This window comes from Littorina saxatilis, linkage group LG1 (genome assembly GCF_037325665.1).
Source record: "Littorina saxatilis isolate snail1 linkage group LG1, US_GU_Lsax_2.0, whole genome shotgun sequence".
Taxonomy (NCBI): Eukaryota; Metazoa; Mollusca; class Gastropoda; order Littorinimorpha; family Littorinidae; genus Littorina; species Littorina saxatilis.
Genome location: NC_090245.1, coordinates 84,839,316 through 84,859,199, shown reverse-complemented (window position 1 = coordinate 84,859,199; position 19,884 = coordinate 84,839,316). Strand labels below are relative to the sequence as shown.

Below are 19,884 nucleotides of genomic sequence, written 5' to 3'. Positions count from 1 at the left end.
GTGTTTACATATCATATTCCGGTTAAAGCTACATTTATACAAAAAAAGTTGTGTTTCCTTGTGATTCGACACGATATTCTTTCGTGCGTGTGAAAAAGACAAAGCAGGACTGTCCTGCGAACCCAACTCTGCTCCTCTTAACAGCCTACATGAGAACTACCCTGATATATTCAGCATGTTTATTTATGCCACACCACCTTGAATACAAATCTCACATTTACGCACAGCACAGTGCCCACGAGAAGAAGTCATGGAGGACGCTTCACACCTTGACAATCACCTCCTCAGGTGTGAGGACAGGTAGACAAGAGAGCCAGACAGGTGAGAACCTGACACTCTCACAACCCTACCTGACCCCTCTGTTGATGAGGGCAACACCTTATAGTAAACTTGACACGCCTGTGCATAAAGTTTCAAGTAGTGCTCGTTTTGGGTAGTGGTGGTAGTACATGTAGTACTACTGCGCATCGACGTCATTGTGGACAGTTTTGGTGAAACTTTCTTAATACCTGTGCAAAACGCTTTTGGGCTATACTTTAGCTTTTGGTTGTTGGTGTTTTTTTCTTTACGTTTAAGGCGTTATCAGTATCGTAAGTTTTCCCATCTCTATCTTGGTTTCGTTCGCACGTTGTTCTGTTCACATAGGATCAACGTCCGCTCCATTTCTAACCCTCTGCCCTTGTCTCGTCAAAGAAAAGAATCCCTTATTGCCCCCAAACCACAAGTGATCAAAATAATCAGCAAATAGGGACGCACACGTCAGTAGAACAGTGCCTTATTGTTCCAGCCTATCTGGAGGATCAACCGAGCTGCCGGGGAAACAAAGACTTCACGCTGGCTTACGTCCCCTGACCCCGTAGCTCTGAAGACGTGCCAATCCGCACTGACAGCGACGGAAGTCTGATCTGATTGGCTGCTTATCAGTGGTGTCCCTAATCTGATCGTCTCTTATCGCCTGGTGTGTTGTTTTTCTTTTCTTAATCGTGGATCTTTGCTGCTTATTTGCCATGATAGGGTGTAGCATATTAATATATGACAAGATTGGCCTGTCATAAAGTAGTTCACAATCATCTGATACACGTATGCTCAGAACAATGAGGGCTGTCAGTCTTTAGTGCAATAAGTTTATTTCACCTGCACGATGATACCTCCTTGCCCTTTTTTCCCCAATACTTTTAATTACATTTTGCGAGCACACATGACAAAACAGAAGCAAAACGTGTAACCACTGTGCTCTCATTCCCATTTCTTGTGTCACAATTGGGTAAAAGTCATCAGCTCGTCTATCCCCATACTTCCTCACGCTCTACCCCCGTAGTGCGTCAAACCCGTAATGCCCTGCGGGTTATATTTGTATGGTAGGGTGTCTGTGTTGGTGTTCAGTTCAATACCTCATCAACGCTTCCTCATGCCTTCCCATTCAACCCTTTCGCGGCAATTTCTTTTTTGATCTGTGATTCCATTCTGCCTGTTCATTCTGCAAGACACAGCTCCGGGCCTCTGCGGAGACTTGTTTCCAGGACTCAACAGGTTGTACATGACTCACTCTTTGCTGTGGACTTCGTCAAGTAACCTGCTCTTCAGATTTTAAAGATCTTGAAGGTGAAAGACGAGTACCACTCCAGTGAAGATGGATTCAACGTGTTTACTCTCTCCCTCCCTTCTTTCTATTGAAATAAACTGTTCTCTCTCTCTCTCTCTCTCTCTCTCTCTCTTTTTCTCCTCTCTCTCTCTCTCGCGCGCGCGCGTTCTCTTCGACTCTTTGTCTGTCAATCTGTCTGTCAATCTGTCCCTATCTGTGTCTCTGTCTTTCTGTCTGTCTGTCCTCTCTCTCTCTCTCTCTCTCTCTCTCTCTCTCTCTCTCTCTCTCTCTCAGTTTTCAGTTCCACCACTGAACGACTAAGTCATTCAACAGGTCTTCGCGGGTTAAAACGACAACCGTGTCAACTCCCCTGGCTCATTTTCCCTCCCCTCCCCCCTTCCTTCACTTCACACACGAGTTCCCTGCGGTAAATACAGGGCCACTGTCTCATTTCCTGGAAGAAATACAGAGAGTATTTGCCGAGTGAGCGCCGGCATTTGCCAGTTAATCAGCTTCTTTGTGGGCAGTGGGGGGACGGTAAAGAAGCGCAGCATCAAAGACTATATCACGCCGTCACTCTCTCCCCTTCAATCTCCCCGCCATTTTCCTTGCTTATCCCCCCTGCCGCAGGGCAGATAACCTTCTGCTCACGGCGATTGTCTCCCAGAGTGCTGTACCCTCCCCTCCCCTTCGCTTCTGTTCCGTTCCGTTCTCTTCCTTGCTTGTCTCGGAAGCCCTGTGATGTGATTTCGATAGGATGGAAGTTTTTGTCCTTTTTCTTTTCCATTTTTGTGTGTGCCTGCATGAAAAAATGCTCTAAAAGGTGCTTCAAAGCTGAAAAAGGAGGGTTCTTATTGTGAAAGTGTCTAAGGGATGAATTTTCCAGGCTAAAACGGATACTGAAAAGGTGCTTTCAACACTTCAGTGTCAGCATTGTGTGGCTCTGATAGGAAAGGTTTTGGGACATAAATGGTTGTTTTGAAAGTAAGTGTTGTGGCAAAAATGTGTGTTTGTGTCGCTTGGGAGGGTCAGATAAGGATATCCGTCTTTTCTACATGTCCTTCTGAGGGATAATCTGGGTGTAAGGTAAATGAACTACTGACGCTGTTGAGCGTAACGTAAAACTAGCATACCTTGCTTTCAAGGCTGACGGGGTTTGGAAGACAACAAGCACACATACACACAGCGTAACGTAAAACTAGCAAACGTTGCTTTCAAGGCTGACGGAGTTTGGAAGACAACAAGCACACATACAAACAAATTACAATGACGTACAGATACCATGAGAGCACGAGTGTCTGGACACTTACAAACATTAAACAAAGCCAAAAGACGATATGCAGATAAAGGGAGAGTTAAAAGGCAAAACATGAAATCGTGATCTCTTACCGGAGTCTTCTGTCTCATTTGACAAACGTCAATGTGTGACTGCTCGGGTGCCCACTCGATTTTCTGAAAAAAAGAAAGAAAGTCGCAATACAGTTACAGAACTACAAACCCTCATACATTTGCTGAGTCGACTAAAATAAGCAAAATGTAATTAGTCACATTGAGGAGATCGTGTGATGCAGAATGTCCTTACGGTCTGTGTTTGAAATGTTAGAGCTTTAATTAATTATAGAACAAAAAGTCACACAGACAAAAGGAAAGACGGAGAAAGCGTTGCTCTATTTCTGCCGTCAAATCACCACCTAGAGTCCCGCAAAAAAAAAATCCCACCCGTACACATTTGAACTTTATGATTAGTAAATCATGAACAGTGTGGTATTTGTCTTGTCACAATATGGGCGTATTCAATCTTGTGCATGGTGAACGCAATGAGACTGTTTTAGAAGTGTGAAGGATTACTTACAGCGTTTTCTTCCAGCGTAACCATACTGATATTGTAGATGGTGTTCCTGAAACAAAAAAGAGAAAAATCATCAATCATTGTCTTCAGATTGGTTAACAATAGTTGTCTAGCTTTTGCGTGTTTTGCTCTTTTGACCTTCTTGACTGAACAGGAAAATAAGAGAGAGAGAGAGAGAGAGAGAGAGAGAGAGAGAGAGAGAGAGAGAGAGAGAGAGAGAGGGAGAGAGAGAGAGATCTAAGAGGGAGGGAGAAGAGAGAGAGAGAAAGAGAGGAGGGGGAGAGAGAGAGAGAAAGAGAGAGAGAAAGAGAGAGAGAGAGAGACAGAGAGAGAGAGAGACAGAGAGAGAGAGAGAGGGGGAAAGAGAGGGGGGGGAGAGTAAAAAATAGAGAGAGAGTGAAACAAAGAGAGAGAGAAACATAGAGAGATAGACAAAGAGACAGACAGACAGAGGCCCTCCATCGCCGACCCCCCCCCCCCCCCCCCCGTAAAACACAAACCCACGAAATCCTACAAGAGCGGGGCTAGATTTCTGGTACCAGAATCCCCTTGACATTTTGGCCGGGTGCCCTGGAGGAACAAGCTCAGGAGATGGAAACGACTATAAGGAGACACACCTCACTTTTTACACTGACGTATATAGTTGTCTGCCCCGATGCCAAGAATGTATGTATATAACCACAGGGTTATGAGGCTTAACCGCAAGGTAGATATTGGAGGAGACAAAACAAGAACTGGGCCTGAAAGAAAAAAGGAGAGAGAGAGAGAGAGAGATAAAGAGAGAGAGAGAGAGAGAGAGAGAGAGAGAGGGGGAGATAGAGAGAGAGAGAGAGCAAGAGAGAGAGAGAGAGAGAGAGGGACAGAGAGAGAGAGAGAGAGAAAGAGAGAGAGAGAGAGAGAGAGAGAGAGAGAGAGAGAGAGAGAGAGAGAGAGGAGGGGGACAGAGAGACAGATTATAGATGGGAAGACAGAGACTGTCAGAAATGTGCTGTGGGGTGGCGGGAAGGACTTAGAACAAAAGCAAACTGAAACCAAAAGAGACAGTCAAAGAACACGCTTTTTTCCGCTTTTGATTGGGAGTAAAAACAGGCTTCATATAAATCATAGATCATTTATTATGGACCGCCAACTAGCTCTCTCTCCGCTCTTTCTCTCTATTACGAGGTAGCGGCCTCTCGCATTTAGGAACCTACGCTTACATGGCCTTTCAGAAATCAGGGGGATGTTATATCCGGTGTCGATTGTAAACATGGACGAAGTTGCCGAGGTAAGTTCTGAAAATGCTAAAATAAACTCAGCTAAAGTGCATATGGAACATGTTTTTCGATGAGTTTTGTTAAGTTTAGTTTGGAGTTTTGGAAAATCCAGTTCATTGTCACCTCCCATTGTCACAAATAACTGGAGCGTGCTTTCTTTTCACTGTCTTCGAATCGCTGGCCTTTCAAACCGGACGCTAAGCGCCCCTGAAAGTCGAGCGTCGTAACCTCGAAGGGTCACGTGACGAGTTGGCGGTCCAGGCTATTTGGTCTATGATATAAATACAAGTTGTTCCAAGCCCCTGTTAGCCACAACAATCTCAAGGTGACGCATGCAGCATTGCACCTGGCATTGTGCAGAATGTCAGGGTGACTGCAATGGCAAAAGTTACGTTGCCTTGTGACCGCTTACGTCTTGTGGCATTATCATCACAGCCGCTTCTCAAAGACAATGGGCCCCTACACACCTACACGGCGCGCGAAAAGGTGAGGGGTTAGGCATCAAACTGAGAGAGAGAGAGAGAGAGAGAGAGAGAGAGAGAGAGAGAGAGAGAGAGAGAGGGTGGGGGTGGGGGGTGATAGCTTAAAGGAAACCGAAACAGTCTCATAAATACATTTAATCTTTCACCTTCATCCTCACTTTTCTTTTATCTTTCATCTTCATCTTCACTTTTTTATCGCACTAGAAATGCTCTAAACCTGAGTGCACGAGGCCGCACACTACCTACCATAAAAGTAACAGACAATTTCATGGTCGTGAAAATCGGCCAAGAGAGAACTTTTCTCCAGCATCAGGATGCTTATCACTCAACTCACAGCGACAGCAGAACCCCATTTATGTTTCTATTTTTCTTTCAATCTCTAGCTCTCCCTTTAATGCTCATATATTCCATGCTAAGCTGCAGCTCAGAGAGACTCTTTCATCTTCGGATCCAATTTGAAGGCTGGCAACACACAGCAAAATGTATCGGAACTACGCTTGTCAGCCCCCAGTAACAGCCTCAATATTCACGACTACGGAAAGTAGGAAAAAGGCAGGTGCTTTGATCTGAGACTATTACTGAAAGTACGGGAATTAGCTTGTTGATTGATGTTGCCTGCATTCAGACAATGGTAATGAAAGCGCGGTGTTAGCAACTTCTTTTGGCAATATGCAGGTTTAGCTCCGAGTGAGCTTCGTCGGCACACTTAAAATGAATATCAAATCTGTCACTCCGTATATGATGCAACTTCCTCGGGGCTATATATATGGAGTGTGTCCTTTGTTTCTTCAAACTGTATCGACAATAAAGTCTTTGGAGAGTTCCAGGTGTAATCAGAAAAAGAGGCAGAAGAGAACGAATCGAGGGGTGTCTTACCTTCCTGCCACCAGCATGGAATCGTCCTCCGTCAGCAGCAATCGGAAGTCATCTCTTTCTGTCTCCTTGCCAGGAAATCGTTGAACTGAGTGGGTATTAACTGCAACACACAAAAGAAAAAATGTCTTGAAAACAACTGTTTTAAAAGCAAGGTTATTTAATATATTTGTTATATTTTGATATGTATTGCATTTCTTGGTTGGTTTGATTGTTTCTTTGTCCAGAATGTCTGTCAGTGTGCAAGTGATAAGGCTTAGGAACACAGTAGTTGAAGGATGATTGTTTCTTTGTCCAGAATGTCTGTCAATGTGCTTGTTTGTTTGCTTAACGCCCAGCCGACCACGAAGGGCCATATCAGGGCGGTGCTGCTTTGACATATAACGTGCGCCACACACAAGACAGAAGTCGCAGCATGCACAGGCTTTATGTCTCACCCAGTCACATTATTCTGACACCGGACCAACCAGTCCTAGCACTAACCCCATAATGCCAGACGCCAGGCGGAGCAGCCACTAGATTGCCAATTTTAAAGTCTTAGGTATGACCCGGCCGGGGTTCGAACCCACAACCTCCCGATCACGGGGCGGACGCCTTACCAATAGGCCAACCGTGCCGGTTGTCAGTGTGCAGCAAGTGCAAGTCGATAATATAAGGCTTAGGAACACAGTAGTTGAAGGATGATTGTTTTGCAAATAAAGCAAAAGAAGATTTTCAAAGTTCCCACGAAGGCCATGCAAAACATGCCATAGCATGCAAATGTCGAGAAACCCACACATACGACATCTACATATGATGAAAAGGCGTTCATGGGTTGAGTACAGTGCAAGCAGCAATAAAACAGAAAAGAAGAATCATTTCAACCAAAATGACCCAACTTTACCTCTAAAACGGGGCGGAGGGAAGCTGATTCGCGGAGCGATAATGTATACAATGTACACAATGTGTTTGAGATTCTCGTGAAAGGGGACAGTAAGGGAAGGGTGGAGAAAACTTCATGTGAGTAGAATCTAAATTCCACCCTCCCGAAAAACTCACAACACTGAGTGACCCATTTTCAATACACAAAAACATAAGGGTGAACAAACAACAACCCTGCAGACACTCTAACAGCTAGCAAAACCATACAGAATGATAACTTTCTGCTTCAGTGAACTGAACTGAAAATTCCAAGTTAAGCAATCGAGTTGGCCCCGCCCGCCAACCATATAAAAACAGCACAACACAAAGTCAAGTATCAGGACAAGACAGTGGTGACGCGACCAGCTGTACTAATGACTAGTTAGCTGCATGCGCTCGTGCAATCTATGGTGCATGAATAGGGTCACAAGTGCGTGAAAAGAAAAGGAGCGAGCTGGTTTCTAAGCGGGGCAATTTACAAACAGAGCTGAGGCATAATGTGATTTTGTTGAATAGTCTCGGTGATTCAAGGTGGTCTAGTCTACACAGCGTCACTGTTTGAGATTTCTGAAGCAATTCTACAGTCAATAGACGATCTCTTTATTCTTCCCTCTTTTTTCTCTCCCTATTCTTTCCCTCTTTCTCTGAGAGGTTTACTGCAGTTTTTTGCTGAAGTGCAAGTCGACTGAGACGGTTGAAGTTACCTATGATTTGCATCTCTTCCTTAATAGACAGACGCTGCTACCTGAACTCGATGTGTGTCAGGGTTGAAGTGCAACCAACTGCGTTTTAACGTCTGCACGACTCACAATGCGATGAGATCGTTTTTTCACGTGTTGCCCAGACAGACAGACAGACAGACAGACAGACAGAGAGAGAGAGAGAGAGAGAGAGAGAGAGAGAGAGAGAGAGAGAGAGAGAGAGAGAGAGAGAGAGAGAGCGCGCGCGCGCGCCCATTTACGTAACTATAACACACCTACAACACCCTCAGTCGTTAAATGCGAACATGGAGGAACCGACCCGAATGATATTATATACAAGCAACCCATGATTAAACCCCGCCGGGTAAACCAAACTGCTAGGCTAACCTATTCTGTTTTTCTTCTTTTTTTTGCTATTTCAGTCATCACGAAAGATAGTCTGGGCGTACGTAATTCGGTTTGAAGGAGCGGCTGTCGACAATGAGAGATCGCAGTTTTGGCAGCGTTCCTCGTGTATATAATGTATCCCTACTTCCACACGCTTTACGCATTGCCAGTGAATGAAGAGTTTAACTTGGGCGAGGGACCGCCACACTTGAAGAGTCTGCATCATTCAGAGTGGAAATGTTGAAAAACAGTTCAAGCACTTAAAGTATGCAAGGAAGCATGAGCAAAAGAAGATGTGGTAGTGGATGAAGATGATTGAAGAGAATGAGGAGGAGGCAAAGGCGAAGTGGAGGAGGAGGAGGTGGAGCAGGAGGAGAAATAAGGCAGCAGGGAGGATTATGAATAGACAGCGTGGGTAATATGACTTTCGATGATGAAACAGATCAGAAGGAAGTTGAGCTCTGACGAATCAAATCGAACGAAAAATATCTCACTATAGTTCCGTATTGTCGTTGTAGCTGTGTATGGTTGATGATGGGGGGGGGGGGGGGGGATGGGGAGCGGAGTGAAATTGAACACCGTCTTATTCTTCTTCCTCGTGAACGATCCACACCTCGTGAGTGTATGTCCCCAGTTGCTTAAGCAGGTGTCACGTTGAGTTCAACAACAACATCATCACAGAAACCATTAAACAAAAAACAGCCAGAAGGCATTATTTCACAACATTCCTCCAGACTCGACACCGAAACACGACCCCGAGAGACAAAAAATTCATTATAACCAGAGAGAGACAAGAAACTCCCCTACACTCCCCAGCAAATCCCAAGATCGTTTTGTATTCACTGCGGACCTTGCACAGACAGGCGAGGTCAGAGAGGGGTCAACCAAGAACGATCACTCATCCAGCCATACACGACAGTGACAAGATTACCACACTCTCTCGTAGTTCACAGGGCAATCTTCGGGACATCTGCCACAACTCGCAGCCATTTTTCACTTAAAATCCCACGACAACGAGAATAAAAGTGACGGATTGTGCAGAAAAGGCAAAAACTGGTCGATGATGATACGATTTTTGCTCCAGATGTGCCCAAAGACGGCGCGAATCGATCTACAAATGATGACAATAAGCCGTATAAAGGAAAGAAGGAGAGGCGGTGGTGGAAGGAATGTTGGATATATAGGCCAGTGTATAGTTGTTGTATGTGCAAGCATGAGGGGGGGGGGGGGGGGGGGGCAGAGACATACATCTTGCAGACACAACAGTACACAAAACTAGGACGACGTCTCGCCTACCTATACCCCCACTAGGTGTGCGTCAGTATAGCAGAGGTAAAAAGAAACCCATTGCTGCAAAACACGAGTGAAGTATGAAGAGGATTCATTACACAAAGACAGAGAACACTTAGGGGGTTGGTGTCGGCGTCGCGGGTGGGGGGAGGGAGGGAGGAGGAGGGAGGGGGTAAAGGTGTCAACGTAAGCGGCAGTCATATAAGTGCTTTACTGTCAGCTGACCCTAAAGCTAAGAAGCTACGCTCGCTTTTCTCTCTTTACGCATCGTCAAAAAAAGGGAAACTCAAAATAGCGTGGATAAACGTTGGAGTGTGTGAGTGTACTACAAAAGCAGCGATGAGTGTACGATACGCAGTGATTCAACAATCCGACTCACAGTCTCGACATGGGTTTTACGCTTCACCCTACAATTCTGTCGACATGTGTGGACTACACTACAGTGCATAATCCTGATCCCTGTAATCCTATTAATCGGCCTTAGCGCAGTGGGCAAAAGGTGGGGTGACGTCCCTTTTCAGTACCGGTTGTTTCCCTTGGAAGCTTGCCCTGGGTTGCCTGTTTTGGTAGTGTAGACCACAACCGCTGTGGTTTTTGCCTGATCGGGTTTGGCGTAAAACAGACTACAGTCTGGTTCAAGCAGATTGATTCTGGGATCAGGTAATTGGCTGGAGGGTCGGTTTCGTGTGCTTAGCTTTTACCATTCACATGTACCCGCCTACATGTTGACCAGCCCCCAGTCCTTGTTTGGCGCAGTATCCAAAATAAACGATGAGCAGGTAGCAAGACAATACAAGAAAAACTAATCTGTTTGTTTAATTCTTCCTGCCTCTGATCCCCGCATTGCTCAACCCCAAACAACACCGTCTTGCACATTTCCTCGCTGACTGTTGCGTTTCAGCTAAAAGCTGACAAGGCGGTGGGCGGATTTCGTAAAGTTTCACTGTTTCATTGTTAAAGAACAACAGAGCATTTCAATTTTTTTTCTCTCTCCCCTTTTCTTGAGGTTTTCTCCTCTTTCCTCCTTTAATCAACACAAAAATGTTGATCCAAAAACAACGACCTAAACTGAGGGCAAAAAGCTGATTCTGGGCTGAAACCGTTTTGACAAGCCGTGTAAAGAACCCGAGCACACCCATAAAGTGACCCACAAAAGAAGCACGGAAGTTGGAAGTCCAACTCATCGTAAACTCTCAAAAAGTCACGGTCCAAAAACAAAACTGTGCGCAGAGGCCCCCAAAATGGCAGGAAAAGGCTTGTAATCAAGAGTACCAGGAGGCGTTTCACTCAGTTAAACTTTAATCTGCGGCCTGTGCATCCATTGCAGCATGTTGACCTAGTAAAGAAGGCCGTGTGAGTGTGCACGGCCTGACCAGCTTTACTTGTTTCACGTGTACTTTGTCATTTCGGGAATAACTCTACCGTTTGAGGAAAGAAGGAAACAACTGAAAACCTGCTGACGCAGATCACTTCAATCCGTCATAGCTATGCACCAAAACTGTCATTCTTAGCTAGATTTTTTTGTTTCTAAAACAGAATGCGGAAACTGTAAGGAAATCACCACGAGTGCGGTGAGTGTCAAATTAGACGTTTTGGGCTGTGCAGGTTGAAAATAACTTGTGCTGGCAAGTGTGCAAGGCATGGTAACTCAGTGTTAGAGATAATTCATCTGTCGTTCTCTTGTCTGGAGCGGCCACCCATGGGTACCTCGTTAAACAGTTGACTATCTTCGAGTCACTTTTTGTGTGGAGATGTCATACTACGTTCTTTCGTTTTTGTCCAATGATGAAATAGTCCCACGCAGGACTGAGTTCAGAAAAGAACAAGAAAAAAACACGACATCCTGGATCACTGTCACAGTTCTACTAATTGTTTTGACAAGCGTGTAATTGACTGATTGTCCTTGGTCAATGCAAAGAAAAAAATGCTTCTGTCACTTTTCCAAAGAAAAAGGCATCACACTGTCACAAACAAATACAATAGAAAATGAAATAAAACTATGAAAAGCCAGCAGCTAAAAAGCAGCATACATCATCACTAACTCCCACAAAAAGTATGTGTTTTTATCCCTCTCTGTTTCTCTCCGCCACAGTCTAAAAACAGCAGCACTGCAACGCCTTTATTGTATTATGCATCACATGACACATACACAAAACTAAACAAAAACAAAACCAAGCTCAAATGTCCTGTTTTTATCTTTCGTCATTGAAACCTAATCAGTCTTGGAAACTCTAGCATCGGATCCTACGTGTTTCCTGCAAGTCTGATGATGGATGGATGTGCGCACTATTGGAGGCGTATACACGCCTGCTTACGTTGACGAGAATCTATCTTTGATCTTCACACGTGTTTCAAGTGTCTGATTTCAAAATAGACAAGTAATAGACGAAGACGAAGAAAGAAGAAAGATCACAATACGCATTAACTTTGTGCGAGTGTCTTATGTGCACTTATTACAATTGAAAAATCTCCTCAAATATTGGCGCTCCAAGTCCTCTTCTTCTTTTTTTTCCCTTAAAGGCATACTAACGCACTCCCGTGTTTACAAAGTGTAGTTTGCCCACAATCGATGTCAAACGCACCATAAGACCATATAATGACGATACGTCACCATGGGCGGACCATAATACATGCATTACAGCTTGTTCTAGCCTCTGAAAAAGTGAGGATGTCAACAAAGCCGCGGTGTTCTCTCCCTTGCATCAACGTTACATGTGTTGCCAAATCTATAAATAGGACGACCCAGATCAAAATGAAAATTCAAATATCTCAACATTTAAGGGGTCCTAGACCACAATATTTTGCAGGGAACTTAATTTAGTCTGTCTCCAGCTGTTGGTAAAGCAATTAGCGTGTATAGTCATCGAGTACATATGGCTTTAAGCTAGCCACTGGCTAGCTGCCCTTTCCCCACCTCCTGTATCACCAACCCCTTCCCATTTTCTGCTTGTTTGTGTATCTGTTTTTTCTTTTTTTTCTTTTTTTTTCGTTTCCTGAAATGAGCTAATGTATTTATTCCGCCATCATGCTAACCTTTGTTTTGTAATTACTATGATTGCTTAAAATAAGCATTATATGCTTGAGTATGTAATCATCCATGCATTGTTCTTGTCATGATTAAAATTGAATAAAGTTTTGTTTAAACCAAAGAAGAAAGAGAAAAAGAATAAGAAGAAGTGAAGAACTTGACAATTCACTTGAATAAATATCCCTCTTACCACAGACAAACAAACAGACAGACAGACGCACGCACACACACACACACACAGACACACACAGACGCACGCACATACATACAGACACACTGAGCTCACGCCTTCTTAATGAAAGCCAGCTGATATCAGCACCGTTCTAAGACGAAGCCAGTCCAGTGGATCAGGTTATTTTTTGGACCAGCTGTCTGACGAGATAAAACCGACTTGTCTTGCAGAGTGCAGCATTACCCAAGCCGATAACCTCTGCCACGCGCCAAGACCATACGGCTGTAACGATACACACCATAGGCTTCCGAAGCATTCGGAACAAAGAGGACGAATATGAATGGTTATACAGGCAGTGTTTGTGTCGTTTAGTTTTCTTGGTTAAGTATTATTTATGTCTGATTGTCAGAATGACAAACGATTCTATGAGTAAGATCAGACTTTCCCCAACAAGTATAATCAACAAGGACGAGGAACAAAACATTTATAAAGGACTTGACTCAGTGAAATAGTATGCAACAATTATTCTGATTTTAACTTATTTAAACGCTCAACACTGAGCATAACGCTTTTAAACTGTTACAGTTTGAACTCTCCAGGACAGCCCACTTCGTCAACATCACGGGCCAAAGAATCTAGACACAGCCATCGTCGAACGCTGAAGAAGAAGAAGAACTCTCCAGGAACCTTAAACACTTTGAACCCTCCTTCATCATAGTGACAGTATGTTCCGCTGCACAAACCACAACAAGCAAACCATGGGTATGGTCTTCCAGCAGGTTAAGTTGCCTTGGAAATTGTTCCTGGCACCGCAGAATGTTTTCTCTGGGTGTTGATGGCTGTGTCTTTTTTACTTGTGCCAAGCGTGTTCTCGCTCTCGAGGCGCGGAGTTATAAATAAACACATTTGTGGCTTATCTGCTCCGCTTCCCCGTTAATCTTGTAAAACATATCTGCAAGGAGGGGAGGACTGAGTTCTTAGTTTTTAACCTCACGGCGGAGTTTGCAAATGGTAAAAACCGTGTACATTGAAATTCAGAGGAGTGATTTACTGCGGGAGAAAAAGGCAAAATCGACAGCATAAAGTATTTCAATTAAAACTTTATCTAACAAGAAATTCCTCCGAGGTAGGAAAAACACCCCCGTCCTTACCATTCTCACTGCCACCAACTGAGAAGGTTATTTCCCTTTGACCATTAATATGTCCCTCTATAAGTCCTTGTAGAATCTTAATCCACCAATAACTCCCTAACCGTGTGTTTGACTGGTCCCAATTTTTGTAAGGACCGTCTCAGGAATGTACAGAGCCTGTTCACCAAGTTTGGTGACGATCGGTCCGTTCATTCTTGAGATCTATATGCGAACACAAACACACAAACAAACAAACACACCGACCGAATCCTATACACACCCCTATACCGGGGGTGTAATAAATCAATCGAAAATAGAATGCGAATGATAGATTTTTCAACTCCACGCTTCCGCGTTGGCGTCGAAAAAATAGACAGCTATTCCTTGACAAAGATGAGGTGTTGATAAAACTTGTGCACGCAGTTCCAATGTGCTTCACAATTTGCGTTTTCTTACCCTTAAGACTTTTTTCAACTTTTTGTGAATGTGATAAAAATCTGTTTATTTCATAGGTTCTGGGCTTGTTGTTCATATGTTGTTAATGTCTCTTCTTTTATTGATCATTGTTTTAAGATATACCACAAGAATGTCCACCCACCATCTTCACGTGTACTAAACGATCTTTCGAGCCGTCTTTTTGACAGGCAACAGGAAATGGCCGTCTGCCCCGTCCGTAAATTGTCCAGGCAAACAAACCAAAAACAGCAAAGTTTTGCTTCAAAATGTCACCGCTTCATTTCGACATCAAGACTTCCTCCAGAATAATCAAACAAGTAGAGCACTTCTCTGTCGACGGAAAGGGACTTTTTGTTTTTCTTGTCTTTTTTTCTCTTGAATCTCCTAAATCAGTGTTGCACCTCGAGAAACGTGTCAGTTCTGAGGATTAAGATTTTGCCTTACAGCCAAGTTTTTGAGACCAGACTGCAATTTACGAGCGGAACTCGCATAGCACCCCTCGGAAGATGGTAATGAACGGAAATTGTCATAAAACACAGTTGCACACGTAAGAATTGGGCTATTTTTTTTGGCGTAACTCTCTCAGGCACTGTTGCACACAAACAAAAATAAAAAAATAAAACACTTTTGCCCTCCTCAGCTTTTCCCTTTACCTCCATGGACCATGCTGACAGTAAACTAGGGACATGAAGAGACCTAGGGCGATATATCAGTAATTAGTTCTAATCACACAACAAGACCCTCCCGGCACGGCGGCTGTGCAACCACACCTGATAATAATGAGCACCATGCGCTGCAGACATGTTGCACCCGGAGTTACAAACACGGTTCACCTGCACCTAATCTATCCTAAGGGGTACAACTGCACCTAATTTAAGGGGATAAGGGGATAATTTATGGAGCATTAAGCTGAGGAAATGCTTAAAATGACGCCAGTGACTTTTTGAAAACGCTACACGGTTTTCTTAGCTTTTAGTTTTACGAGCCTGTATCTTTATTGCTAACTGCATACAATGGCAGACAGTCACGAAATCGCCCCACAGGCATGATCGTAGCATACTTTAAACCGTAAGCTAGCCGAATTTCTGATGCTGGCACGGTCTTTGAGGGTGCTTAATCATAAAAGAGTCGTTCCAATGCGGTGCTGGACGCATCGACGTACCTATCGGCATTAAATCCATCATCAACAGTAAATGACAGAGACTCGCGCAAGTACACCAGCCATTCATTTCCAAGACATGGACTCGGATCTATGTCCTCCCACCGCCCGTTGGCATTTGACGTCTGTGCACTGACTCAGCTAGTAATCACTGCTGCTAAATGTGAAGACTTATGTTGCCTTTGTCAGTAATTTCCGTTAGGAGTGATGACTGAAGAAGGGAGAGCCTGATCTTTATTTCGGTAAGATTGAAAAGCGGAGAGAGAATACTGTCCTTGGGCTGCAGAGTGTTAATCAAGTGAAGACTGATGTTCTGAAGATTGTAGTACCTTCAACGGTAAGAAGATGTTGGACAAAACACCCAAAAAAGTGTCCCCAATCAGAAGAAAGGTTTGCGGTATCCTATGAAGAATCATATAAACATCAGTAGTAAAATTAATATTAAAAGTCCTACGGTTTTTAGCCATTAAAGGACTTGAGTGTTTGTCCGCGTTTGTCCCATCAAGATCGGATGCCGGCCTATGAGCGCAAAGACGGATGAGAATGCTCGATGCCTGGCCCAGTCAATGTTTATTTTATTGGCTGGCGCCATTCCACGTGACCCTCGCCGACACTCAACGAGCGGACGTCCTGTCTGATAGACTTCAATAGGAACCTGCTTTTCCGTCCATGGGTAGTTCCGGCGTTTATATCAGGCAATGATCGGCTCTCATGTTCCGCAAATTGGACTCACGTCGCTGCGGTGTAGTCATAAAAGCACCAGATGCGGTCTGGAGGCTTTGGCATCGCAAGTTTAGTGTTCGTTTCAAGGCTGTAAAACTGACTTCCTTTTCCGCTTCTGCTCAAATCCATAACTTCAGGAATGAAATTAAAACTTCAGTTGTAGCCAAAGCATTTACAAAACAAATCTGTCGAAATTGAACTGCACATCTAAAACCTTACATACATTTGTTTCATGAAGCTTTTCTTGACCTATTTGCCATAAGGAGTAAACAAGTAAGCTGCAAACTCGGTCAGCGGTAACTTGACATAGTTACATAGTTCTAAAGGCTTTGTAAGTGCGCGCTTTCAGACTTGTCATATACACAAGAAGACCCCACAGTGCAAACAAGTAAAGAAGATAATTCCACAAAGGCTTTTTTTAGCGCTGTGACTTATTCTTTCCTTTGACTTAAGCTTCGAGCCCTAGAAGAAAAAAAAAGAAAAAAAAAAGAAGAAAAAACTTGCCTCGTGGCGGACGTCAGAGGGCCAGTAACCTCAGCGGGAAAATAAATACGGGCGGCGTGTTCTTATATCCTCCGTAACCATGACGGCGTGTTCGACATATCCCATCGTAACCATAACCCGACTTCAGCAGGAGACCAGAGGTCAACAGAACTCAGCCTTGTTTTATCGTGGCAGAGGTAAACACACCCTGGCGCGGAGCCAAGCAACATCGTATGTAAATGTTACTGCACAGTCGCTGGGATGCTAAGCTTTCTGGTTTGGCCGTGTCAATTGAAAACCTACGGCGCGTACGTCTGTGTGTACCTTGGCCACACAAGAGGACTTCTTTACGCCTGTCGGGTGCTTTTTATGCGTTTAGGTATGGCTGTGTCTACTACAATGAACAGCCATAGCAAAACCTCGTCTGCTACTATTACCCCCGAATGTGGACTTAATGGAGTGACACAATCCAAATCTGCAAACAAAAACTGCCCAGTGCATATTAAATGTAGGCTGCAAAACACTAGCCCGCTTATCTGAAAACAAAAAACAAAAACTGTCAGGAAACAAAACATCTGATGCTGATGAATGAGTTATGCTTCCATTATGAAATTCTGGACGAGGAAAAATTAAGGTCAGACTTCGATCGTATTTGTGCACTCCATCCGTTCTAATTCCCGCGTCCATGCATTCGTGATCCCTCGTGAGGATTAACCGGGTTACGGCATCAATAGACCATAGCCCTGGACACCGGTCTGAAAGACCTGAGACCGTTATGCTGACGTGATAGATGACATCATCAAAAGCCCCCATTAACTTCCGCCGACTAATTTGTTTTGTCATGGCGTGAACCAGTCGTGTATAAGTGTAGATATATGGGTTTGTACTATTACATGGTGATGTATGCTTTGTACTGGTAGACTTCGCTGATTCATAGCTAATCGCCGCCGCGCATGCGTAACATGTCTCGTTGGTAAAACTCAGCAAAGCAAGAGAAATAGTGAGGAGACAGTGAGGGGACAGGAAGAGGGTTCAAGTCAAACTAAAGAGGTTTTCCGACGGCACATTGAATCAAAAGTTGTTGAGATTTTGAAAGTATAACTCTTGTAAGGCAAGCATCAGCACACACGCAGTCACTGACTTTCCGACAGTGAGGGACTTCAGTGTCAAAGATAGCTCAACAATGCGACATTATCGACCCAAAACTCTTCGCTGTTGAATATAAGCGGCGGTTTAGTGATGCATACAGATAACTGTTTTTGTGCCTGAGGCCAGAGTAACACGTGCAAGCTATACGAAGAGGAAGAGATGTGATTAATATACATGACATTCAGTATCGTCCTATCATACTCTTGATCTCACGCGCAAAATAAACTGTTTTCAAAACCTAGCTTACACCTGTTTGGAGGAACACAAATCGACTTGCTTTTTGAACTCGCAACTGTTGCCACAAATAACAACATTCCTTATGTGACAAACTGTGTTTTGCAACAAGCAAACACGGATAAGTTCTTCGTCACCTCACGCTTGCCTTTTCAAATGTAAGTAGTCCGGGGTTAACGCTGACGATACATATCTTTCTGGGGTAAAATGAAACCAATGAAACCTGTTTCATAACTGTAAAAAGGGACAGTCATTTTTCTAGGACGCTTAGAACCTTGGAGAGATCTTCTAATGATGCGATAACCATCGAGAGTCTACGGCTTTCGCCTGGCATTCGCGCAAAACGGGGGGAAAGGAGATGCTATCATTCTGACAGTCTGGAAACCATGAAAAGGCTGAGGATATTTTGGGAGAGAAAATTGCCAAAATAAAATTCATCGCCTGAATGAAGAGAAAGTGTATCTGAATTTGGATGCAGGTGTTACTCTGCCAAGGCAGGCATACTAAACTTTGCTAGATATATGAATATTTCAAAGACGTACGGCGATCAGATGTTTCTTCTTTGCTTGAAATGCGGCACGCCCTTACCAAAGTATCCTTGGCACAAAGGGTCAAAAATCCAAAAAAGAAGCCCTTAAAAAAATATGCCCATATTTTTTGAAAATATGCCCATATTTGAAAATAAGCCCTTATTTCTATAAATAAGGCCTTATTTTAGAAATAAGGCCTTAAATATTTACAGCCATAAGGAAATAAGGGCATAATGAAATAAGGCCTTATTTCTGTTATGACCTTAAAAAAATAAGCCCTTAAAAAAATATGCCCATAAAAAAATAAGCCCTTAAAAAAAATATGCCCATATTTTTCTGCGCATCGCTACTGCGCATCCGGACATTCGAAAGCGCGCACAAACTCGCCTCTCGTTCAAAACATCCGTCATAACATCGAGCGGATACAGCATGGCTTCACGCATTCAAAAGCGCGCACAAACTCGCCAAAACCCCAATTCTCTCGCAATTTGCAATTTCAGCACAAATTCTTCTCAAAAATTCATCACGATCTCTGAACCCCCCATTCGCCATGTTTCTTATGAGATCTCTGCGCATGAGCGGCGCAGCCGAATTCTATTCAGCTTCATGATTGGTCAAAAAAATAAGGCCTTATTTTTTTATGCCCTTATTTTTTTATGCCCATATTTTTTTATGCCCTTATTTTTTTATGCCCTTATTTTTATTAAGGCCTTACAGAAATAAGGCCTTATTTCTCGTAAGGCCTTATTTTCAAATAAGGGCTTATTTTTTTATGCCCATATTTTTTTAAGGGCTTAAAGATTTAAGGCCTTAATAATGGAAAATAAGGCCTTATTTTAGAAATAAGGGCTTATTTTCAAAAATATGGGCATATTTTCAAAAATAAGGCCTTATTTTTTTAAGGGCTTATTTTTTGGATTTTTGACCCTTTGTGCCAAGGATACCAAAGCAGGGGGGGAAGTAGAAGGAGGAGGAGGAGGAGGAGGAGGAGGAGAAGGAGGGGAAAGGAGAGAAGAGGCGAGGAGAGGAGGGGACAGGAGAAGAGAGAGAGAGAGAGAGAGAGAGAGAGAGAGAGAGAGAGAGAGAGAGAGAGAGAGAGAGAGAGAGAGAGAGAGAGAGACTGATACAGAGTCAGACAGATACCGATACAGAGAGAGAAATTAAGGGAGAAAAGTCAGGGGATACAACTTTTTTGGGACACCCCGAAGCAAAAAACAAATTCCCCTGAGGCAAGAAGTGTGCATGTGCACTGTTACCTCAAAGACAACTTCAAACCCCGGGGACCTGCATTTCCGGCCGCGTTGCATGACGGGAATGGCCGTACACAGCCTTGGTCTCCTGGGCCATCTAAGTTGTTCAAACAAACCTGTCCCGGTCTTTTTTCTTCCTCTCTGCCTCCCCAGGGGGGGTTGGGAGCCGAGTCCAAAGCCCTATCTACACAGCCTTTACACTGCACGCTATCTTAGGCAAGGTTCGCCAGAGAGTTGGGACACAAAGATA

The 19,884-nt window shown here is 43.8% G+C and overlaps 1 protein-coding gene across 2 annotated transcripts in view; it reads right to left on the bottom strand.

Moving 5' to 3' along the window:
* LOC138982132 (semaphorin-1A-like) overlaps positions 1–19,884 on the bottom strand; it is a 100,094-nt gene that overhangs the window by 39,581 nt on the left and 40,629 nt on the right. For both annotated transcript variants that reach the window (XM_070355354.1, XM_070355362.1), the window contains exons 2-4: positions 6,046–6,145; positions 3,435–3,480; positions 2,972–3,034 (exon numbers count right to left, since the gene is read on the bottom strand). In XM_070355354.1, the coding sequence (XP_070211455.1) occupies positions 2,972–3,034; positions 3,435–3,480; positions 6,046–6,145 (209 nt within the window). The remainder of the gene's footprint in view (positions 1–2,971; positions 3,035–3,434; positions 3,481–6,045; positions 6,146–19,884) is intronic.